This window comes from Epinephelus lanceolatus, chromosome 21 (genome assembly GCF_041903045.1).
Source record: "Epinephelus lanceolatus isolate andai-2023 chromosome 21, ASM4190304v1, whole genome shotgun sequence".
Lineage (NCBI taxonomy): Eukaryota > Metazoa > Chordata > Actinopteri > Perciformes > Serranidae > Epinephelus > Epinephelus lanceolatus.
In genome coordinates, this window is record NC_135754.1 from 39,480,615 (window position 1) to 39,504,053 (window position 23,439).

The following is a 23,439-nucleotide window of genomic DNA, read 5'->3' on the forward strand; positions in this document are numbered from 1 at the left end:
GACACTACTCCTCAATAACACACTGTCTTTTTGGGAATCCTGAATTTCTTTCAAAACTCTGCAATAAACAGCAGAGAGCCTATACAGTACATGTGGTGTATGAATTAATGCAGGGAGGTGATGTAACACAGTGAAACTCTGTGTGAGGGCATAAACACACACATCAATACGTGCATATTAAACTGTAACATTTTTCTTTCCTGTATTTTTCTCTCTGTCAGTCGTCTGATATAAAAAAACACAGTAACATGATTTCATCTGTACAAGCTGCTGTGTTTGGAAAGAGTTTAAAAATATCTGCTTTATTTTATTGTCACCCAGACGTTAACTGAGCTCTTGGAAAAAAAAGTGTAATCTAGATGATACGGTGGCCCAGAAAGTTCACAAGAAAACACTGCAATTAAAAGGGACCGTTAACACCAACATCAAATCTTACCTCAAGTGCTATTTGATAGTTTTGGTGTGAGCTGCAGAGTGTTGGAGATATCAGCCGTACAGATGTCTGCCTGTTCTCCAGGATAATGGAACTAGATGTCACTCAGCTTGTGGAGCTCAAAGAGCCAAAAACTCAACATCAATGTCTCTTTGCAGAAATCATGACCTGGTTACTGAAGATAATCACAGACCTTGTTGTGAGCAGTTTCATGTAGGAACTACTTTCTTTCTACCGAACTACACCCGCCAACCGTATCACAGTGCAGAAGGAAGAGTGCATCTACTGCTAGCTCTCCTAGTGGGCCTTTTCCACTCTAACCTTTAACCGCACTGAGTCGAGCCACATCAAGCCCATTTGTATTTCCATTATCAGTTTAGTGCTCGTGCCTCGCCAAGCTGCACCAGAGATGGACTCTCTCCAGCGCAGGTCCAAAGACCAGGCCGCCTGCGCTCATGTGGGTAGTGGTGACGTCTCGACCCCACTTCTCCCTCCCAACAAGTGACTCTACTCACCTCTGGCTTTAGGAGGCTGCAGTGAGAGTCTCTTTCCATGGGATATTTAAAAATAGCAGCTTTGTGCATTTAGTCCTTCTCAGGCAAGCTCAGGGGTTTAGTGTTGCTGTAGCCCACAGGAAGTGAGGATTAGAATATATGACCTTCACATAATCCGCTCCAAATTAATCTATATTTTTAAAGTCATTACTAAAAGTGTGTGTCATATAAAAACTAAAGTGATGGTCAAAGTTGTCACAGTGAAATTTAAGTGTGTGCTGATGGATTCACGTCATCAACTCATGCATTGAGTAACATTACAAGTTAACGTTCCACCTTAAAAGTTGCCGGCAGTCGGCCCAGTGAATGAAGTTATTTTTTTCTCTTTCATTTTATAGTTGTAGTTTACTGATGTATGAACAGAGGTTACATAAAACCAGAGTGAGCGTCCTCTACTGACCAATCAGACTGCAGGGTTTCTAGCTCCACCTTTTAGTACCAGATCTGTGTGCTAGGTACCCCAACAGAGGGGGGACCAAACATGGGGACGCTAAGGAACGCTTCTGTTGGGACCATCCACAACTTTCACTGTGGAGACAGCAAGAACGCGTACTGAACTGAACTGAACTGAACTGAACTGAACTGAACTGAACTGCTTAGTGGAAATGGGGCTTTTGGTGTCTGTGATGGTGGGCATGCACAGCTGCAGTGTGCTGAACTCTCAGGACCACCGGGTGTGGACGCTTTCCTGGTTAAAAGCATAAAGTAGTTCACATTTCACAGTCGAGGATAATGTTTGTTCTCATCTGACTGTGTTTCTGAGTGTGAATGTAAAATCAGGTGTGGCTGACAGAGACGTTTCCTCCATGTCGATGCTTTTAGAAATAAAACGCTGCCAATGTTTCAGAGAATCAAAGATCATTTAAATGAGTGTGTGTGATTGTGCACTCACCCTAATAGAGACTCGTCTCCGAGCACAGCCGCCCCCTCCACCATACATTGTGCTAGTGTTGTTAGAGGAAGCTTCTTCTGCACACAACACACAAACAATTGATGAATCAGCCGCTCGGCTCAATGTGTCATTCAACACTGGAGAAAACAAATTAAATGAGTCACATGCACAAATACAAACAGACGTGTTGCTGCTGCTCACACGGACACAGACCTGAAGGAAAAGTCCATCCTCTCATTCCCTCTCTCACACTTTGATATCATCACTTTGTTTGTGGTTAACTGTGATGAAGGAGATACTTTGTAATGAAGATCACATTTTCTGTAATCGAGCTTGTCGTTCTCACTCTTCCTCTGCTCACACACTCAGTTCCTAATACTGAAGTGTTGTTTCATCTCACCGAGGGCGACCTGACAGACTTCTTGTCCACGTCCACGCCCTGCTGGCCCTGCAGACAGGCGGTCAACTTCTTGTGTGTGCTGTGGGAAACCTGCTTGACCAGCTCCAGACGCTTCTCCACCTGAGACACAAACAGACAACGCACAGATTACGTCAGTTTCAGGACGTCCCCATCAGCAGTTACAGACGTGCACATGCAGACACTCACAGCCTCCAAGAACGCAGCGTCTGCAGCTGTTTGTCAGCCATCAAAACAAGCTTCTCCTCAGCCACTGACACTTAAACGACACCATTACCTGTCTCTCATTTCATTATTAAACCAACTCAGTGGAACCGATGTTGCCGCCACTGAGGGCGGCATTAATCAGATCAATTACAGTGCTGCACCCCGAGTCAATCAGTGGGGACGTTCAGCCTTTTGTCTCCAAAAGAGGTTCAATTTCAGCGCTCGTTAGCGTCTCCTGAAGGCAGCTCAGAAATCCATTTGAAGAAGTCATTTCATGCACACTGAATACTTTGCACACATGATGAGTCTTTTCCTGTGAGAGGTAGCAAACATCATTCACAAAGAGCACACACACACACACACACGCACACGCACACGCACACGCACGCACACACACACACACACACACACACACACACACACACACACACACACACTTGATTGATTAGTACCTGTAGTAGGTCTTCACTTAATACTTCTGTTTTTTCAGCCCTGGAAGAGAAGAGAAGAAGAAAGAAGAGGCTGTTAGGCTGGAGGGGAACGGCTCAATTGCATAACCTGGAACTGAGCAATAAACACACACACTACTCCATCAATGTAATTACATCATTTCTGTGCTCATAATAAAGAATATATTGCAGCTATAGCCTGGAGCTAAAAGGAAAAGTTTATTTTTCAACTGTTACAAGCGGCTCAAGCCGTGGATGATTTACTGTGCACAGGACCAGGACCCAAAGTGTCCCTGAAATGACCAACCAGGACGAGACACAACACCAAGAGACAGAGAAAAGACCACGATGAGCAAAACAACCACAAAGGGACAAAGATTCACCTCAGAGAGACACAAAACCACAGAAAGATGAATAAAGACTAAAGAAAGACACAAAACAACCACAAAACTGTAAGTGCTGCCTCGTGGTCGTAGCCTCAGGAACAATGCAGTTAAACTACAGTCTCACACAGCTCAGCACTCGGCACCACACAGTCTCCACAGGATGGAAGATAACGTGACTGCACACTGTGATGCAGAACTGTGGCATACATCAGCTGATCATATCATAACTGCCACATAGTGTCATTCACTTTAAGTCTGATGAAGCTGTTAAAATATGAGAAAGCTTGTTGTCTGATTTTGAGATAGTGTAATTAAATAATTATGATGAAAGCATGCAGTTATGCAGCTGTATCAGCTGCTCTGTGAGGCTGCGCTCAGACACAGCAGTGCTTTGAGCTAAATGCTAACATTAGCAAGCTAACATGCTCACAGTGACAGTGCTGGTGTTTAGCAGGGGTCGTGGTCACCATCTTAGTGCAGGCTGTTAACAAACTCAACTCACACAGGAGGGAACGGTGCTTTTGTTGTGGACTACTTTCAGTGGCTGATTGATCCTCAATTGGTGCTTTAGCGCTAGTGTTGTCAACCTGGGTGTCGGGACCCCTCAAAGGGTCACAAGATAAATCTCAGGGGTCATTTTCTTTAGATGTCTTTATCTGGACACATTTCCCAAACAAATACAGCATGCTAACATTATTAGCACAAGCCTATGGCATTTTACATTGTATAAATTAGCCTAGCAGCTAGCGGACATTCCCTCCGCTCATATGAAGCCAGGATTAGAAGCTCTATGGCGCAGAGGAAGAGAACACATCAGGCTCTGACACACACAGAGAACTTGTCAGCAAAAACATTCACTGTTAGCTTCAGTCTCCTCATTGGGTTTACTGACAGTAAGAAAAATACAGAGCCTTACCCTTTATATACCCTGTATCTTTTTTTTTTCTTTCTTTTTTTTATACCTGTCTGCACTGGTCTTCGTAGCTTAGCGCCACGAAAGGGTGTAAGCTTCTTATGAAGATTGATGCACTGTTAATCTTGCAGTCAAGTATTTTATACCCAGACTGTGCGTGGTTGTGACCGTCACCCACCCTCCCTGGAGACTAGCCTATCAGCCTTTATTGGAAAAACTTCCTAATATGAGTCAGAGAGGGCCGTGATACACCAAAGTGTGTCAAGGGGAAAGTAAGGAACAAGCAGGGGGGACTGAGGGGCAGGTGCTTAAGTCCTGAGTTATATAGCGACAGTGCATGTGGAGAAGAAGGAGGAAAAAACAAACAAACAAACAAACAAACAAAAAAACAGAGGAGAAACAGGCAGTGTAGCTGATGTATTGTGGCCTTGAGGTGGTTGTGCTCCATACAGATTATCAAAAATAAACATATACACGTCTACTATACTGTAGTGAAAACCCTAAACCCTAACCCTCTCCAGCCATCGCCAAGCCCAAATCATCCATATATTCCTGTATTACCTTAGCCGATTGTGATTGCTTTGTGTGTACTGAGTTACTAGATCGGTCTAATGAAGCATTTAGGACTGTGTTAAAGTCTCCTCCAATTACAGTTGTCGAGCTGTCTGATAGGTTAGATAGTAAAGAGAAGATTGTGTGAAAGAAGGCTGGATCATCATTATTAGGGGCATACAGATTAACGATTGTATATAATTTGTTAAAGATTGTTGCCTGAATAATGATGTAGCGGCCTTCTGGGTCTGTTACCGTGCTGTTTAAAGTAAATGGTAGTCTCTTGTGGACCATGATAGAGACACCTCTTTGTCTGTTGTTATAGCAGGATGAAAAAATCTGATTAAAATTTGGATCTTTAAGAGATTTTTCTTCTGACTTTAGCAAGTGGGTTTCTTGTAGGAGAAAAATATCTGTTTTCAATTTTGTGACAAAGTCCATCACTTTAATTTTTTTCGCCTGTGAGCGGATGCCACGTACATTCCAGGAAACCAAGTTTAGGTGTGACATTGACAAAGTGGGGTTTTTATCATACTGTGTGTGGGTATGGAGAATAATCTGTGTGTGTTTCTATGTGAGTTTCTATCTGTGTGGATTTTGCATGAGTAGATGTAATTGTTAAGTGTATGTATTACAGTCAACCGATGTGTCATGGTGAAGCATCGCAGAGTTACGGAGCATTTTCTGCTGATAATGTTCGAATTTGGCGATGATCGGACGAGGACGCTGGCCTCCTCAGGGTCCGAGCCTGTGGACGCAGTGAAAGGTGATGTTGTTGACAGTCTCCGTTGGAATCTTGAGGGCCGTCACCATGAACTTTTTTACCTGGACTTCTGGGTTGTCTGGTGTGCTCTCCGGGATGCCAGAAATGATTAAATTGTCTCTCATGCTTCTGGACTGCACGTCGAGGACAGTTTCCTTCAGGAGTTTATTTTCCTTTTTGAGGAGATCTACATCTGAAGTGACCGCTGCTAAGGTGGAGCGGAGTTCAGCGTTGTTTTGCTGCAGGTCGCTAATCTGCTGGTAAGTGAACTCCAAGCTTACCTTCAGGTCTTTTATCTCCTGGTGAAGCATACCGAGCACTTCTAGCTTCTTGCTGATGGATTCCAAGACGCTAAATTCGGAGGATAACAAGTCTTGTGTATCGGTGGCTGAGTCGGTCTTCTTCCTCTTATTGGGGTTGTCGGCAGGACCCTCCATGACGCACTCGTAGTAGTAGTGATCGATAAACTCTTCTAGGTCCTCCACTCTGGCTGATGGTGCAGGCTGGAGTTGTCACCCGTTAGGTAATTATATTTGTTTGGCTAGTTTGTTTGTATCTAATCTAGCAGCTAGGCGCCACCATGTTGAATCTCAAAATCTCACAGTGGTCTCGCGGTCTCACGCTGCCATCCGGGAAAAAAAAAAAAAATAAAAAAATAAAAAAATATATATATATATATATATATATATATATACCCTGTATCTTATAATCTGTTGTGTAATAATATCATGTGCGCTCCAGCACCTGAAGAGACATTTTTGTTCCATTTCTCTGTGAGTTATTAGATCTTCAGTTCCTTCAGGCCACAAACAACACAGATATTGTGTCAGACCTTCAGGAGGTGTGAAGGCAGCGCTGGAGATCGACAGCTTGACCTGAATCAATGTGGACGTTACAACACACGCGGCTTCGGGGAACTAAAGCTTAATAATGTACAAGATGCTCTCTGGAGGAAAACGTTGCCTGGAGTGTCGTGGCCTTTGGAGAACACAATAGCAAACACAGCAATGATGTGACATGGTGCAGAAAACAAAAGTCAAACTCTACAGAGAAATGAGCCCTCTCACTCATACAGAGTCTCCTGCTTCACTACTGACCGCCATCTTTTTCTATTTTATTTAAAATAAAAAATATATTTAAAAAAAACATTTATTTAAATTTCATGATTTAAGTTTTGTTGTTTTTTTTAAACATTCATTGTATTAATAATTTTATATTTACCTTTTAAAAAAATGAATTAATTCAGGGGTCGTGCCTACAGTATATTTGACAACAGCTAGCACGGTCACAAAGGCAAAGACTCATGTAGGGTGGCAAACATCCTCTCTCTCACACACGGGTTGGTGTCGTCAAAATATCGTGATATTATTTTAGAGCCCCCCCCCAGTACACATACCTACAGTGTGTACTTAAATACAACACCTGAGTAAATGTACCTGGCTGCATTCCATCACTGATCCCTGTGCAGTGATTTATAACCAGTTCACACCCAACAGCTGGAAGCTCTTCGGCCTGCAGCCTGTTGACCCACCTAATATTGTCTGACCACGCCCTCTGACGCTCCGTCAGTAGCTCCATTTAATCTTTGTAGGTTTTGATTGTTTTGACACAAAAAGCCTTGAAAACATTGGAAGTGATAAACAGGTAAGAACCACCTGAGCTGATCCTCTTCAGCCCTGCAGATACACACTTGTAGTGAAACAGGAAGACAGAGTTGTGTCATAGGTCACATGGGTCTGAACTGACACGACAGCCAACTGGTTTTCACTTTACTGGTTGATCATCACACGATGCACGTAAAGACAAAACCTTCTTCTTAAATAATGTGCAATGTGATCAGAGCAGCTCAGTGACAAAGTCTCTTCATAAAGAGCGACTATGTTCAAACTAATGGCTTCATTAATAATCATAACTATACTCTACAGCTCAGTTAATACAGTGTTTTTACAATAATGTGCCCCATTTGAAATATTTCTGCCAGATGCACCATCAGTGTCTGATTTACTGATCAGTCTGGTGAGTTTCATGTCAAAAGCACTTTGTGGCAAACACATGTTTTGCCATCATGTCAGTAACACCAAGACACACTCAAGTTGAACTTATGATTCAGTCGTATCATTATTTTAGGAATTATGCATAACTATATATTTTTTATCAACATGTGGTCTGTGATGTCCGGGTCATTTTTTGGCTAATTCTGTAATTTAAGACACGTTAAATGAAAACACAGACAGCTTAAATAATTCTATTGAACTGAGTCTGAATGTGAACTAAAGATTATTTCCAAGTGTTGCTCTTTGTGAAGCTGTGAACACGTGACAGTAGACGTGTTACCACAGCGTTACATTTACAGAGTTTTATTGAGGGTGGGAAACCTGGGACCCTTAACCATTAAGTTTCCTTATCAATGACTCATAACTGACCTGTTGAGCATGAGTTAATCAATTATCAGTCATTAGTTACAACTCTTAAACCCTTTATGTCAGGTGTCTTTGAGGAAGTGTTTCAAACAAATACAATTTGTTTTGTTTATTGTTTTGAAACCAACACTGGTGTTGGAAAAGACTCCGCTACTGTCTACGATGCTGGATCAGATATCGCTGGGTATGTGAGTCTATGCACTGTTCTGATAGCATGTCTCACTCCGAAGTTGCCGAAAACTGGTGCTTGGGCAGTGACTTGCAGCATCAGATACTGACGAAAAAAGCCATCGTTTAACGTTAGTCGCTGTTAGAGTTTGACGGCACTCGGCTGTGTCAGGGGAAACGCAGCAGGACAAGAACTAAAGTTAAGGCGGCGAAAGTCCCAGTAGGACGGGCAGCAGGGGTCATGGATGGATGGGTCCAACAAACACTGACTTTCACTCAGGAGAGAGGTGTTTACGTCCCGTAAGATTCTAAAGACAAACCTTGTTCTTTCTTCCAAAACCCAACCACCTGCGTTCGCGGTGTTGTATCGACGTAGTGCTTTTATTTTGAAAGAGAATGAATGTAAACGGTAAATTTCCTGTGAAAACAGAAGTGCATCTGGACATGGAGAGCCAATGACCAAACATCGATATGTAACGAGGTCAAAGTGAGAACGTGTTCGACACAAGATCTCTTAATAAACTTTAAAGTCGTTTGATGCACAAATAAAGCAGAAATGTTTTCTTCTTCACTGCTTTAAAATGGCAGCCTGGTCGCACTGTGCAGCCACGAGCAACTACTTTCTTAAAGCAGCAAGAAAAATTGATTTCTGGTTGACTGTGTAACTTCAGCAAGACGCTGGCCGTGTGGTCATTTTGTGGCGTTCAGTCTCTGTACTTGTGTTTCAGTTGAAACCGAGCCACAGAATCACTTTACATCCAAACAGGGTGAGCTGTTAGTTTTTCTAACGCTGTGACATCACAGCTGTTCTTGATATCAGCTCATACAGAAGTTCAGGTGTCACAGTCAGGAAAGACAAATGGTGTCAGAGCATCTGTAAAACCCACAGCTGGAGCGCACAAACTTGTTTATGGACATTTTTAAAGACGCTAAAATCAAACAGCTCTGTCCTTTCTGACAACACATCACCTCCCCTCCTGCACACACACACACACACACACACACACACCTTGTGACTGTGTCCTCACACAAACCCACTTTACTATAAGTGAGGTTCACCCTGGACTTACAGAGCCGTGCTGGTCCTGGGTAAGGATCTAGTCCTGCTGATCCGCAGCTTTCTCTTCCACATGCCCTCTGCTCACAGGAGGGACACCGCCTGTTGTCAAGCAGGAGCCGAGTCACAGTAATGGGGGAAAGTGGAGTGACAGAGGAGGGAGGAGGAGGAGGAGGAGGAGGAGGAGGAGGAGGGCGTGAGGAGGGAGGGTGGCCTGAAGAATGAGACCTGACTATCTGGTCCTTTCACTCTTTCTCTCATCACCCACCAGTTACTGTCTCACTTGTGTCCACAGCTTGCACTGCAGAACAACTGGTTCATAGATACAGGTTTAAAACACAAGATATAAAAGTCGTGGTTTCATTCTGAGCTTTTAAACACGGCCAACACTCACAGGCTTCTGCGTGTCTGTGCCCAGAGGCTCTGTCTGATAATGCACTCCTGGTCGTGAGCCTGAGGATGCAGCTGCTTCACTGGACCTTCTGTCTTTTACACATAAACAACAACAACAACTGTGTGTGTGTGTGTGTGTGTGTGTGTGTGTGTGTGTGTGTGTGTGTGTGTGTGTGTGTGCTCATTTAAAGGAATATTCCACTAAAAATGACTGGATTCAGTTTATTATGATCAAAATAACATATTGATCAAACCTGGTGCTTCTTGTTAGTATAAACTGACTCAGATCCTGAATGTGTTTTCCTTCAGGACAATGTGGAGCTAACACAAACAACAAACAGGGTGCACTGTGTCAGTGTGATGCTAAAAGCCCTCAGACGAATATACAGTGTGTTAAACAGTCTTACAGACAGCTGAAAGTTTGTTTCAGGTGTTGCAGGTGTGTGTGTCAGTGTCACATTACACGTGTTAGATGTGTCGTGTCTTTTAAAACACTCTTGTGTTTTCACAGTCTCTTTCAAAATAAACTTATGACGCAGGTAAAACACCTTGAATTTGCATCTAATCCCTGAAGTTTAGACAACAAAAACAGAAAACATGAGCATGGTTGTTTCTAACATCATGTGACAAACGTCACTACAAATAGTAGCACACTGCTTTGTTATAAAAATAACTCCAGTGACTTTTGGTTTCACACAGGAAATGAACATCAAAGTTTGAACTTGACTTTGTGATCTCAACTACACACCTGTAACGTGTGGTGAGCCAGGGGCGTAAAGTGAGAGGAGAGTGGCCTCTTACTGTACCTACTGCCTCCCTACCTTCAGCCACCTGGCTCAAACCAGCTCAGGTTAAGGAAGTGGAGCAAGTCGGTCAAGTCGATCAGCGGTTCGATCCCCGGCTCCTCCAGCCTGCAGGTAGGAGTGTCCTTGGGCAAGATACTGAACCCCATATTGCCCTCATTCACTGTGCCATCAGTGGCAGCTTGTACGGGAGCCTTGGCCACCAGTGTGTGAATGTGTGTGTGACTGTGTGTGAATGTGTGTGAACGTGACTCGTAGTGGTCAATAGGAAGGCACTACACAAGAGTTCATTTACTACTGGCCATTCTACCATCTTTAAACGCGGCCTTCATTTTGATCTCAACTACACACCTGTGAAATTTTGTGACAGCACACTCACAAGGTGAAAACAACCAATTGGTAATAAGCATTAATCAAAGTTAATCAATCCCAAGGGGACGATGACTGTCTGGGTAACATGAGTATCTGTACACATGTTCACGGCAACACGTCCAGCAGTTGTTGAGATATTTAAGTCTAAACCAAAGTGGTGTACAGACCGACATGTGTGATAGACTGATAGAAGGGATTTAATCGTGTCTGTGCGGCTGTGTGTGTGTGTGTGTGTGTGTGTGTGTGTGTGTGTGTAGCTTTAGCAGAATCACAGTGTTTCTGTGAGCACAGCCACAGCAGCTCCGTCTCCACATGTTGATTTAACCTAATTTATTTCTGACACATTGTGTACAAATCCAGGATTTCTCCTCTCTGAGGTTTGAACTAAATCACTGACGGTGTCTGGATTCATTTCCTCTCTGACAACAAGGACGTGTGAGCAAGATTAACTGGCTCAGTGAATTCAACTACTGGGTATAATGATCCTGACACACACACAGACACACACACACACACACACACACACACACACACACACACGTTAATGAGCAGGTTAGCAATTTATCAACACCTTTCTCACACTCTGACAAACACAAAGACATGCTCACAATGCTTTTTCTTTACACCATGACAGTTGTTTAGATTGCACACAGGTGCGCACACACACACACACACACACACATACACACACACCCAAGGCTTTAACACCAGCTAAACAGCTGCTAAAGTGACTTTTCCTCCAACCAGACGGCAGACGATAAAAACTCACTGACTTCCTCTCGACCTCACAGTCCTGCATGTTTTATACCTGCAACACAGAGCATTATGATATCTGCACAGACAGCAGATGATTCAAATGTCTGCAGTTTGAACTGTCATGTCTTCAATTACCAGCAGGAGGCAAGATTCGATAATTCTTTAGCCACACGTCTCCCTGAGGGAAGTGAATATAATATTAAGTGTATTTTAAAGCTGTAGCTGCAGCATGATGTACCTGCAGTGGTGCTGGCTGCATCAGTGTCACTGTGGCTTGTATGCTGGACAGTGTGTGTGTGTGTGTGTGTGTGTGTGTGTCTATGTGCAGAGAGCACATAATACTCTCAGTGTCCAAGACCCTCTGCAGATGTTTAAATAGCACAAAGTCACAACAGATGTTCATAGATGATGCAGACATAGACAGCCACAGACATACCTCAGAGTGAAGGCATTAATGCACCTTGTTTCCTTGCTCTGCCTAAATGTTTGTTTTTTAAATACAATATGCACGCTGCAACATTTCCTCGTGCTTGGCCGAGTCTCTGCATATCTGCACGTGTGAGGAGAGAAGGTCAGCTGCTAATGTTGTGCTGACGTTTCCACTCGGGAGATTTGGTCCTCGTAACGCAGCATGACGGGAGGTCACAGCTGAGAAAGGGAGAGGCTGAACACATGTTTCATATTTGGGAAGAAAAGATCAAAATCAAAGCAAACTCTGGCAAGAAACTAAATATCATGGAGCGTCGCCTTTGCCCCAGAAAAGACGGGAAAAGACTCGATCCAGGATATAATCTGAAGATCCTCCATCTTTTCCCCACTGGCTCCGCCCCCTCTATCTCTCTCTGCAGCTTTCTGTTAATTGTTTGACACATCAAGGGCGCCACAGCATCCGAATCAAAGCCTCAGCAGCAGAGTCAGGACTTTACTGCAGCATCAGCTTCTGTCGTCACAGCCGGGATTCCCACTGGCACACAGAGAGGAGAGAGAGGGGAGAGGAGAGAGGAGAGAGGGAAGAGAGAGGAGAGAGAGGGGAGAGGAGAGAGGAGAGAGGAGAGAGGGGAGAGGAGAGAGGAGAGAGGAGAGAAGAGAGAGGGAAGAGAGAGGGAAGAGAGAGGAGAGAGAGGGGAGAGGAGAGAGGGAGGAGGCGAGGCGGTGGTGGTGGTGGGAGTCAGTGATGAAGAAGACAGACGCAGCAGGAGAGAAGACGACAGAAGAAGATAACAGACGTGTGAAAAGGGTTTATAACAGTGATAAATGTTGTGAGAGATGTAGAAAGAGCTGCAGCGACAGAAGCTGAGAACACAGATTGTTTGTCTCAGCTCTTTTTTTGTCTCGTTCTCAGGTCCACGACTTTTGGCACAAAACCAGAAACCTTTGAATTTCTGTGCCTGACACTTAAAAAAGGTTCAAAGTCGACTTCTTCTATTTGGAAACTGACGCAGCAAGACTGGCAGTGATCCCTGAGGATGCCACACAGTCACATTTGGGTACTGCGAGGAAATGAATGGGTGACGACACACTTTGTTCTCTGGTGCCAAATGTTGGGCGCTGTACATCTCTGCAAACCACTGATATATTACATTTGTATGTTTCATATGTACTACATCAATATTTCTATTGTGCCGTAGTAAATGAGGTGACTGTCATGTGGAGGTGGAAGGGAAGGTGGATGGTGTGTCACTAAGACACCTGCTGAGCTGCAGACCACTGTTTGAGACCAACACACAACAAAACCAGCTGAGATTTAATGAGTCGTCGTTGTTTTTCCTGCAGCTTGTAAGTGTCATACCTGCATGCTTTTTAAGCACCCACGGCTGTTGGCAGGTGGCTTCTTAGACCCCAAACATGGGTGAATTTTAGGGATCTGAAGCTGTGTTTCCTGCAGCGTGTTGGCCCCAACAGTGGGCGTTCTTTAGGGAACCATGGCTGGTTATTTTTCTGCTGTTTGTAGGCAATGAATGTGTTTTTTCAAGACATGTTGCTGTGTTGCCTGCGGCTATTTACAGCATTACACCTGAGTGTTTTTTAGGGAACCATGGCTATTTTTTTGTAGCTTTTTCAGGCATTAAATGTGGGTGGTGTTTTTTGGGACATGTTGCTGTGTTCCCTGCAGCTTTTCAGTCCCCATATGTGGGTATTTTTAGGGACCTGTGGCTGTGTTTCCAGCGAGTTTTCAGACACTAAATGTGGGTGATTTTTCAGGATCCACGCTAATCATCAATATTGGCCATTACTGGCTTTAAAATGAAATCAGAATCATTCAACACGCTCTTTCTTATTTTGCACAATTAATTAATATTATATTATTGAGAAGTATTGTACTTGAGGTCTCCATCTGCTGGTGGGTCGTCATGATGAAAGTATGTATTTATAATATGATGTTAATTCCACTACAGAAGAGACTGAATAATCACAAAAAATAGGTGGGAAAGAAGTGGATTCATGTCGATAGCTTTATCTGTTATCAGCCAAATAAGTTGCGACATATACAGTATTGGATATATCGTGCATCCCAAGTGATTTGTTGGGACCTGTTGCTGTGTTTCCAGCGGCTAATCAGCCCCCAAACACTGGTGTGTTTCAGTGACCCATAACGTAACTACCAGGTAATTGTCCTGACAATAACCAAGTGTTTTTTGTGCATAAACTGAACCACACATGAACCACAGCATTGTTGAAACGTCACGTTTCAAAGTATAACGTGCAAATGTTTCATAAAAACAAATCAATGTTTACTGTTTTCCACGGAGGCTTGTAAGAAAACCATTTTCTTTAAGTATTCAAGGTGACTCGACCACTGGATGTTTTCCTTTAAAGCTCAGACCTAACACTTACACACTAAGAGCCATCACATGTGCTATTCAACACTGACAGACTGCATTACTGCTGCACTGCAAAAACTCTGCACACTTTATATTTAATACCTATTTACTGTGGTTGTGTTCTTATTCAGAAGTAAAGAAGTGAAAAGTTCAAGTCAGCACTCATGAATCATTTGTGGCCTTGAAAAATTTAATAAATAAACGCGTATAAGGCGCTGATACGAACAGAAAAGCAGAGCTGAGCAGAAATGTTTTAGGAGGAAAAATAACAGGGTCAAAAGTGGAAGTCTTCAAAGTTATTAAATTAATCTGTAAAAAAACATTATGAAAAATATCTGCATTCCTCTCCCAGTCGAGGCTGATCTGACCTTCATCATTAGCTCTGCAGAGCAAAGCCTTGTGCTGTACAACTTGTCAACACGTTGACCTGTGTAACTGTGTCTGCCAGTGACCCCTGAGTGGTCAGAGGTCAAACACAGCCTCGGCCTCTGTGAAGCTGCTGTGGTTGATAAAGTGTTTTTATGATGCCCCACTGTGCTCCTCACTTTACTGCAGCTTTAATTGCAACACATCTCTCCCTGCATCAAATTAAAATCTGTCCCTGAGGTGTTACTGAAGCTGGACCATGAAATCATCTGGCAGAGCCACTCAGAACAATAAAAACAGAGATGGCATCATAAACACGTGTTTTCTAACAAGATTTCACACATTTTCCAGCTGATTTCTTTAATAAATGTTTCCATCACAGTTTTGTTTAACGGCACTGCTTCTCTCATTCAAATCAGCGCAGCAGCAATAATGTGCAGGCGTCGCTTTCCTGTCACCTTCAGGCAGCTGTGTTTCCTCTGCTGGACGACACAAACCAACCAACATTTAACACAAGGAACAATCCCAGTGCTGCACAGTGGAACAGACTCGGGTTGCTTCCTCAATGACATCACACTATGGATGTCACAATATTGGATTATTATCACCTCCACCAACCAGACTTCCAGTTTGTTTGTTTCTCAGCAGGACTACAGAATAAACACTGGACAGATTTTCATTCAACTTGGCTGAAAGGTGTCGCATGGACAAAAGAAAAACACCCATGTTTGGTGGCTTAGTTTTATGGATGATGGCCTTGGTGGAATAAACAATGTGTTCTCATCCCAACTCGTAAAATATGGCCGCTTGGTCAACATGTGAGGTCTCCTCCTGCCTCTGTTGTTTCAACATACACTTCAGTGTTTACAGGAAATGTACAGTTTCTGCTTGTTAGACGCATCCAGTCCTTTCAAAATAAACTAACAACATTAGTAAAACATTTCATCTTTACAACCTTCAAAAACATTTAAAATTAAAAACACTTATATCCACTGATGAATTTAAGGGCATCATAAAGAATGTGGTGCTTGTTTTTCTTGAGAGGCCGCTGTGTTTGAATAGTCGTTGTTTTATTGTGGATTTTTGTATTATGTGTTGTATTTGTTGCATTTTAAATGTGTTTTGTTTAAAAAGAGATTTTCAATCTCAACAGGACTTCCTGGTTAAATAAAGGTTAAATAATTTAGGTTTATTTCCTTGTGCAACAAAAGCACGTGAGTTAGAGAAACACATAATGATTTGGAAAACATTCAAAGGGGAAGTGAACAGTGGGCTCCCGGGTGAAAGTCCAGGGTTTGTCCACTTCCCCTCCCAGCTGGCCTGCAGGGATTTTTTCTAACTACTTATATTACGTTGTTGTATACACTGCATTACAAACTGCTGCACACCTGTGCATTTCATAACACAGTGAAAGATGTTTTTGTGTACCAGTATCTTCCACAGGCGTACACTGACATAGCGCCAGTATTTGGACTTCGGTTGGGGCCAATGCAACATCAACCACTGCCACCTGGTGTGAACTTTACCACCGCAAAGGGTGCCTTTGTGCGTCGGTATCTCTCACGCCCAGATCACTGACAAAGCAGCAGTAACTGATGAACTCAGAATGGGAAGGGCTGGAATAAATGACATAACAAATCCAGATAGTTAAGTTCAACAGCACAAGAACACACAGGTGATTGAACAAACACGATGTCTCCACGTAACAATCCATAATCACATATAGCAGTAATCCACTGGGGCAGCCTATGTGTGCATTTGCTCAACGTTCATACAGAAAGTCGTTAAAGAGCTCTATAGGTTTAGAAATATGTCCAGACATATAGTTTGGTTATGCTTGCAGATATTTATGTTATAAATCACTGCACAGAAGGAAGTGTGCATCTACTGCTAGCTCACCTAGCACCACTGAGCTAGCTAATGTTACAGCTCAGCCAAGGAGGACGCCATTAATGTTTACATCTTGCGTCATCATGAGCCTCTCGTCTATGAGTAGATGCACGCTTCCTTCTGCGCAGTGATACGGTTGGCGGGTGTAGTTCAGTAGAAAGAAAGTAGTTCCTACATGAAACTGCTCACAACAAGGTCTGTGATTATCTTGAGTAACCAGGTCATGATTTCTGCAAAGAGACATTGATGTTGAGTTTTTTTAAATGTATTGTTTTGGCTCTTTGAGCTCCACAAGCTGAGTGACATGTTGTTCTGTTATACTGGAGAGAAGGCAGACATCTGTACGGCTGATATCTCCAACACTCTGCAGCTCACACCAAAACTATCTACACTGATAAACAGCTCTACAGGTGAGAGGAGAAATGTGTGTTTTTGGTTTGGGGTGAACTGTTCCTTTAATAAGTTAGGATCTAAAACATACGCTCACCTTGTCTGAATGCTTCTTAATAAATCAGTAATTCTCTAATTCTCTACACAACATGCATGTGTCGAGATGGTTTTATTCCCTGAAACAATAAAACTCCTGAATAAAAGAGTAGAAGCTGTCTGGGCCTCTGAGACGTCACAGCTCGTACTCAAACTAATCACTCCTGCCATTATGTCCTCTGCCCACCTGTCTGCCATGAGCTCCGATCAATACATCAGCAATGATGGGTTTGTCTGAACAAGCAGCACAGAAAGCCATTATTTTGTCTGCTTTAATATATCTATTAAATGTCTGCACATCAGTGATTTGACCCAGACTGTTTGTAGAAGCAGAGGCAGTGGTGTATGTCTCGTAATATCACTGCAGCAGAAGGACACACTCTGCACTCTGACTGCATTATTACAGCGTGTAGGCTCAGACCTGGACCGGTCTCAGATACTCAAGATGCACTTCAGTCCATCTTAAGAAGAGGAGTCAGTATATGACGAGGAAGAAATGGTTCAAGGACAGAAAAATCCCCCAGGAGAAATGTTCCAGGTGAAGTCAGATTACCCAGCATGCTCTCTCCCGCCACTACCTGAGGGAGGAATTGGGGGGGGGGGGGATGGATGGATGGATCAAATGAAGTGGAGAAGGCGTGAGAAGATGAATGAAGCGGCGGAGTAAAGTGGAGTCATTCCTGGAAACAACCGCCTGAGGTGTGACACCGGTGGCCGAGCTTTCATCTGTCACAACAGCAGAAGATGAGATCTGTATCTTCCTCTGTCTCTGTTTGCATCCACACACACACACACACACACACACACACACACTTAAATCTTCTCCCAGTTTCAAGGTCACCTGCTCCCCTTCAGTGACTGTGAGCAGCGGTGGGGGTGGAAGAAGAAACCGTCATGGAGCCTTTAAAGATCCCGTCGCACTAAAATGTAAATGTGTGCACATATAACAGCAACACACTTGTCAAGTGTTTCTGCCTCTGCACATGAAATAAATAAAAACCTCTTTCTTCAACTATATTTTATTTATAGATTGTTCTATTTTCAGCAATTTGATGGGCGCTGAATATAAAACACTGTAATCAGGACAACTAACTTTCAATTAACACAGAGCTGCATATAAAACTGCAGACTGTGGCTGAGAAGAACTAAACACTCAAACACAAGTGAAATACAGCACGGTGCACACATGTAGACTGATATCACTCATATCTGTGCATCAAATACGCAGCAGGAGACGGGAGGCAATTAGCCTAGCTTAGCATAAAGACTGGAAGCATGGGGAAACAGCTAGTCTGTGGAGGTCTTAAATCTGCAGCTAACAGATGTAAATGTTGATAGACAAAATGAAAAAAAGAACACAAGCTGTTTCCCCCTGCTTTAAGTCATTATGCAAATCTAAGCCAATCACCTCCTGACTAAACTTTGCCACCAACAGTTGTCCCTGTTTCAGTGTCAGACATTTCTTGATTTTCCAAACTAGTGCTAATGTTTTTTGCTTACTGTAATGAAGAATAAAAGCCATGAGAAATGGCCACTGGGTGGCTACAGAATCTGGCTAATAGCTTGTTAGCCAATAGAACACTAACACCCACAGCTCCCAAGCTCAACAACAAGCAGCAATAAACTCTTGTTAGCAGCTAACCCAGTAGCGCGCACACACACACACACACACACACACACACACACACACACACACAAACACCCCGAGCCAAAGAACGAGCCATTGCACAGCATCAGACTCTTGTTAGCAGCAATGTTGGCAACTCCTCAGTAAGGAAAGTAGCTATTGGCTGTCCTAAAAGTCGCTAGAAGTCGCTAAATGGCGTCATCGCCTCATTTGCATAATTGGCCACGTGCATGTAATTGTAATGGACGCTGTAGAAGAGAGAGGAATCACGTCATGGGAGAGACAAAAAGTGAAGTGAGTAAAAAACACCCTGAATATGTTTCGTACTACAAATGAACTTTCTTCTGTCCATTGCTCTGTTTCTTTAATGTCACAGTTCCAGTTCTGCTCCTTTATCCAGGCTTGGGACATCACATTTACATTTACCTGACTGTAAGCCAGGGTGGGAACAGCCAGCTATTTGCAGTCTGGACATGGAGGGGTGAACATCTGGAGCTCTGGCTGAAGCTGGGAGGGACTGCTGCGCGAGGACTGGGCCGCCTGTGACGAGTGAGGGGCCACGGCAGCACCTGCTGCTCATTGAGAAGAGTAAGAACGATACGTGCTTTCACGTGAGAGTCTCCAAAAGTCTCCAGTGACACTAGAAAAGAGTCTCTAGAGGGATCTGAATACTGGCTAAATATAAGTAGGCCTAAATATAAGTTGGCAGCACTGGTTAGCAGCTAACCCAGTAGCTCAGGAACATGCACAACACCCGAGCCAAAGAACGAGCCACCGCACAGCATCAGACTCTCGTTAGCAGCTAACCCAGAAAAACAGTAACATGCACAACACCCGAGCCAAAGAACAAGCCACCGTGCAGCTACAGACTCTCGTTAGCAGCTAACGCAGTAGCACAGTAATACACACAAGCTGAAGGTTCCTGTCTGCAGCTAACACAGTAGCACACACCGTCTGTGGTAGTACAGCACATACACACCCCAAGCTGAAGAACGAGCCACCGTGCAGTGAAAGACTCTCGTTAGCAGCTAACGCAATAGCACAGTAATACACACAAGCTGAAGGCTCCTGTCTGCAGCTAACATAGTGGCACACACAGTGTGTAGTTGTATAGCACACACACCCTGAGCCAGATAACACAGGCTCTTGTTCAGCAGCTAACAGCAGCTAACGTTAGCACAAAGCATCATCAGCAGTGAACAGTAACTGTCAGACAGGGAGCCACAAAAGGACTGAAAGGTACATTAGTGACATTTTTTCCAGTTAGTGGGACGTAGTGAACTCGCCATAGGCCCAATAAAGTGTCTCTGATGCTTTCTGCGCGAACTAACGTGATCTTTAACACAGTGAGGGCAGCGTCATGTTGAGGACGGCTCCAGTGCATCAGTGAACCAGGATCTAAGGCCCACCCAAACACTCCTGGACACACAGAGGGTAAAAAACTACTTAGCATTATAAGGTCACAATGCAGTGCTACACAGTCCCTTCTCTTAAACATGTTCTCAACAAGTATTTATTTTAGTATTTAGAAGTATTTCGTACGTAGAACTGAATCCTGCAGTTTAATTTGAGTTGGACCTTAAAGACAAACTAACAGAAGTTAACCAGGTTTATTTACAGTGTGGTCACTGGTTTTGGCACATCGTCACTCTCAGAGCACATTGATTTGTTTATCTCACAATAAAATACCATCCTAACACACAACTTGTTGGATGTGACAAAGCAAAGTGTCCGCAGAGTTGTGAAATCATTGAAACATGTGCTGCAAATGTTTATTTCAACATGGTTGAGTCCAGATTGTTCAGCTCTTAACCCCAGAGTAAATCTTTCCTTTTGGGGGATCCACTCCAACACATGACAACACTGAGCCTTGTGCTTCCTACAGCAGACCACCTTGATGCTGGTGTCCATGCAGAGCACACGCTGCATAGTAAACAGCTCCAACACAACACAGCACCAGATAACAAAACACAACCCGGGGCTAACGCTTTTTCTCTCAATCAAAATGCAGCTCACAGCCAAAAGTTTAGAGCGTCCAGGTCCAGCTCTCCAGAGAGTTTGCTATTTTTCTCAAGGAGCACTAAATCCCACAGCTTTTCTCAGCTGAATACAATGAAATGGCCTGACTCATTCCAGATTCACCCAGAGTGCCTCGCAGCCTGCTGGCCTTCACAACTGACGACAAGGCAACAAAACAGAGCAAAGCCTGGAAAAATAAAAATCAACCGCAGGAGGTCTTGCACTTCTTTAAAGACTCGCTTTCACCTCCTGGGACTAAACGTTAGCGCCTGTAAATAGCACAGGACACTCCTGAATATGTGCAAGTGTGTGTGTCCAGTTTTAGAGATGAAAGAGAAGAGAAAGAAATCAATACAGAGATGGATTAATGTTCTATGTATATTAAAGGTGTCGGCATGCTTCAAAGGAACGTCTCTCCAACACAAACAACCCAACAATCACGCAGCTCGACTTCATCGTGACGTCACAGCGAACACTGGAGACAAAAATAGAAATGGCTTTATTATTAACACAATAACTTGGAAAAATGTTTTCATTGAGAAACACCTACTTCTGAACAGCTTTGACGCAGAGGTTGAAGAAAAGAAAAAGAAAAGCACGTATGAAATGTACAGTATTAGCAGTTAGCAGCTAGCTAACCGTAGCTAACTTGTTTGTCCATTGTTTGGTCTGTGACCTAATAGGTCAACAGGAAAAAGGTCCAATGCTAACAAGCTGAAAGGGGGCATATCTCCACCTATCGTAGAGGAGTCGCACATACTTGGCTCAATAAATGGATTCCCCTCCCGTGCTTGTATACTGGGACAAGGACAGTAGGCCAGTTAGATGTCCTCGTCCAACTAGAACTGCAGTTCAACTTCACTATGCATGTGAGTGTACTGAGTGTGACCCCTACAGGTCATGTACCTGTCAAGTGGATGACATGACATATAGTTGAAACGCCTGCCAAGCTGCACACCACTGTTAGTGACCAACAAACAACAACACCAGCTGTTTCTTAGTGAATCATCGCAGTGTTCCCAGCGGCTGTTCACACACCACATGTGGGTTTTTTAAGGTATCAGTAGCTTTTTGTGGATAAAGTTACAAAAGGCGTTTGACTCTCTGAGATGTCACTGCGTTCCAATTTGAGAGAGGCTTATTTTAAGCCAAAACATGATCTTTGGTCCTTAAACCCGACCACGTGACACCCAGCGTGTTGTTGAAATTTAAAGAATCGTAAAGTTTGAAAGTGTCCGCGACATCATAACGTACAGATGTAACATGGTTTGCAGGATGCACAGTCTGAGTGTAGGTCTAATTTTGATCAGAGCGACAACTATCTGACTCCTCTGAGACAAATCATGTATACAAAGACATTTTAGAGATGACAGTATTTCAACTAAAGCAGATGCATGCTGGGAAGAATACAAGCTGACCATATTCCTCAATAATTTAATTTGACAAGTTCAATGACACAATCGAACATTTTGTGAACTGAACTCTTAAAGTGATAATTAAGCAATCTAAACTTGAAACTGACAAACTCAACATGTAATAAAGTTCATAATAAAAGACATATTTCTTTAACAAAGCAGATCATGGGATTAAAAGATAAAGTAATGTGTTTGTAATATTAAGTTACCGGAGCCTTATTTGGTGGTAAAATTTAAATGTTCACTGATGGTTTAAGCATCAAAGTCTCAACAACTTTGTTGATTGTTTTTTATGGCGAACAACAGCAGCTGTCTTGTCCAGCATCACCATCAGACGCCAGCTGAAGGAATCTCCTCTGAGGACGAACTGAGATCTGATTTAAATGTTTCTTTAAAGACTGTGAAGCGACTCGGGCAGCCGAGCAGCTCAGACTGAAACTTTAATGCTTCATGGTTTGATGGTATCAATATTTTAGTACGGCTAAAAATATAGTTGTATCAACAATATTGTAGGAATGGGCAGGGTGAGTGCTCTGAAGCAGTTACTGTTATTATCAGTTAATCTGCTGTTTCTCTTCTACATTCATTGATCTTTTTTATCTACAAAAAGGTGACGCCTTCAACAACGGCCCTGAACCCAAATATATCATTTCAATTAAAGTATTTTGCTTTAAAAGTGGCTCAAATGATTTCAGGTACTTTACTTGTGTATTTCCATTTAATGCCACTGTACACTTCTACTTTTTACTCCACTACATTTATTTTACTACTTTATTTTCTTTGCAAACTCAGATTATTAATACAAAGCAACTAATAACTTATGATGCATTATTTTATTTTTTAAAGATATTTTTTGGGGGGGATTTTCAGCTTTTAATGGACAGGACAGTTAAGTGTGATGGGGAGAGAGAGAGAGGGAGTGACATGCAGCAAAGGGCCACAGGCTGGAGTCGAACCCGGTCCGCTGCGGCAACAGCCTTGTACATGGGGCGCCTGCTCTATCCACTAAGCCACCGACGCCCCTATGATGCATTATTAAAGATCAACCTGCACTACATGAAATACTTAAAATGTGCAGCAACGTTAAAGTAATTTACAAATTAATGAATCAGTAACTATAATCCATCAGTACAATATTTATTATTCTAAAAATGGGCCATTCTGCATAATTATTACTTTTACTGTTGGTAATCTACGTATATATTTTTTGTACATTTACTACAAGCTTTAAATGCAGAACTTTTACACTCTAGTATTACTGCTGTTACTTGGGTAAAG

General features: G+C 43.0%; 1 protein-coding gene across 6 annotated transcripts in view; it reads right to left on the reverse strand.

The window, feature by feature from the left end:
- The window catches only part of LOC117247370 (rho GTPase-activating protein 44-like), a 120,157-nt gene that overhangs the window by 49,815 nt on the left and 46,903 nt on the right, over positions 1-23,439 (reverse strand). For 2 of the 6 annotated variants that reach the window (XM_078163184.1, XM_078163183.1), the window contains exons 1-4: positions 9,226-9,332; positions 2,957-2,996; positions 2,280-2,399; positions 1,880-1,956 (exon numbers count right to left, since the gene is read on the reverse strand). In XM_078163184.1, coding sequence (XP_078019310.1) covers positions 1,880-1,956; positions 2,280-2,399; positions 2,957-2,996; positions 9,226-9,287 — 299 coding nt within the window. In that variant the 5' untranslated portion in view covers positions 9,288-9,332. Of the gene's footprint in view, positions 1-1,879; positions 1,957-2,279; positions 2,400-2,956; positions 2,997-9,225; positions 9,342-23,439 lie in introns of those variants that run through there. The other 4 variants (XM_078163186.1, XM_078163182.1, XM_033611896.2 and 1 more) reach the window with 3 other exon arrangements.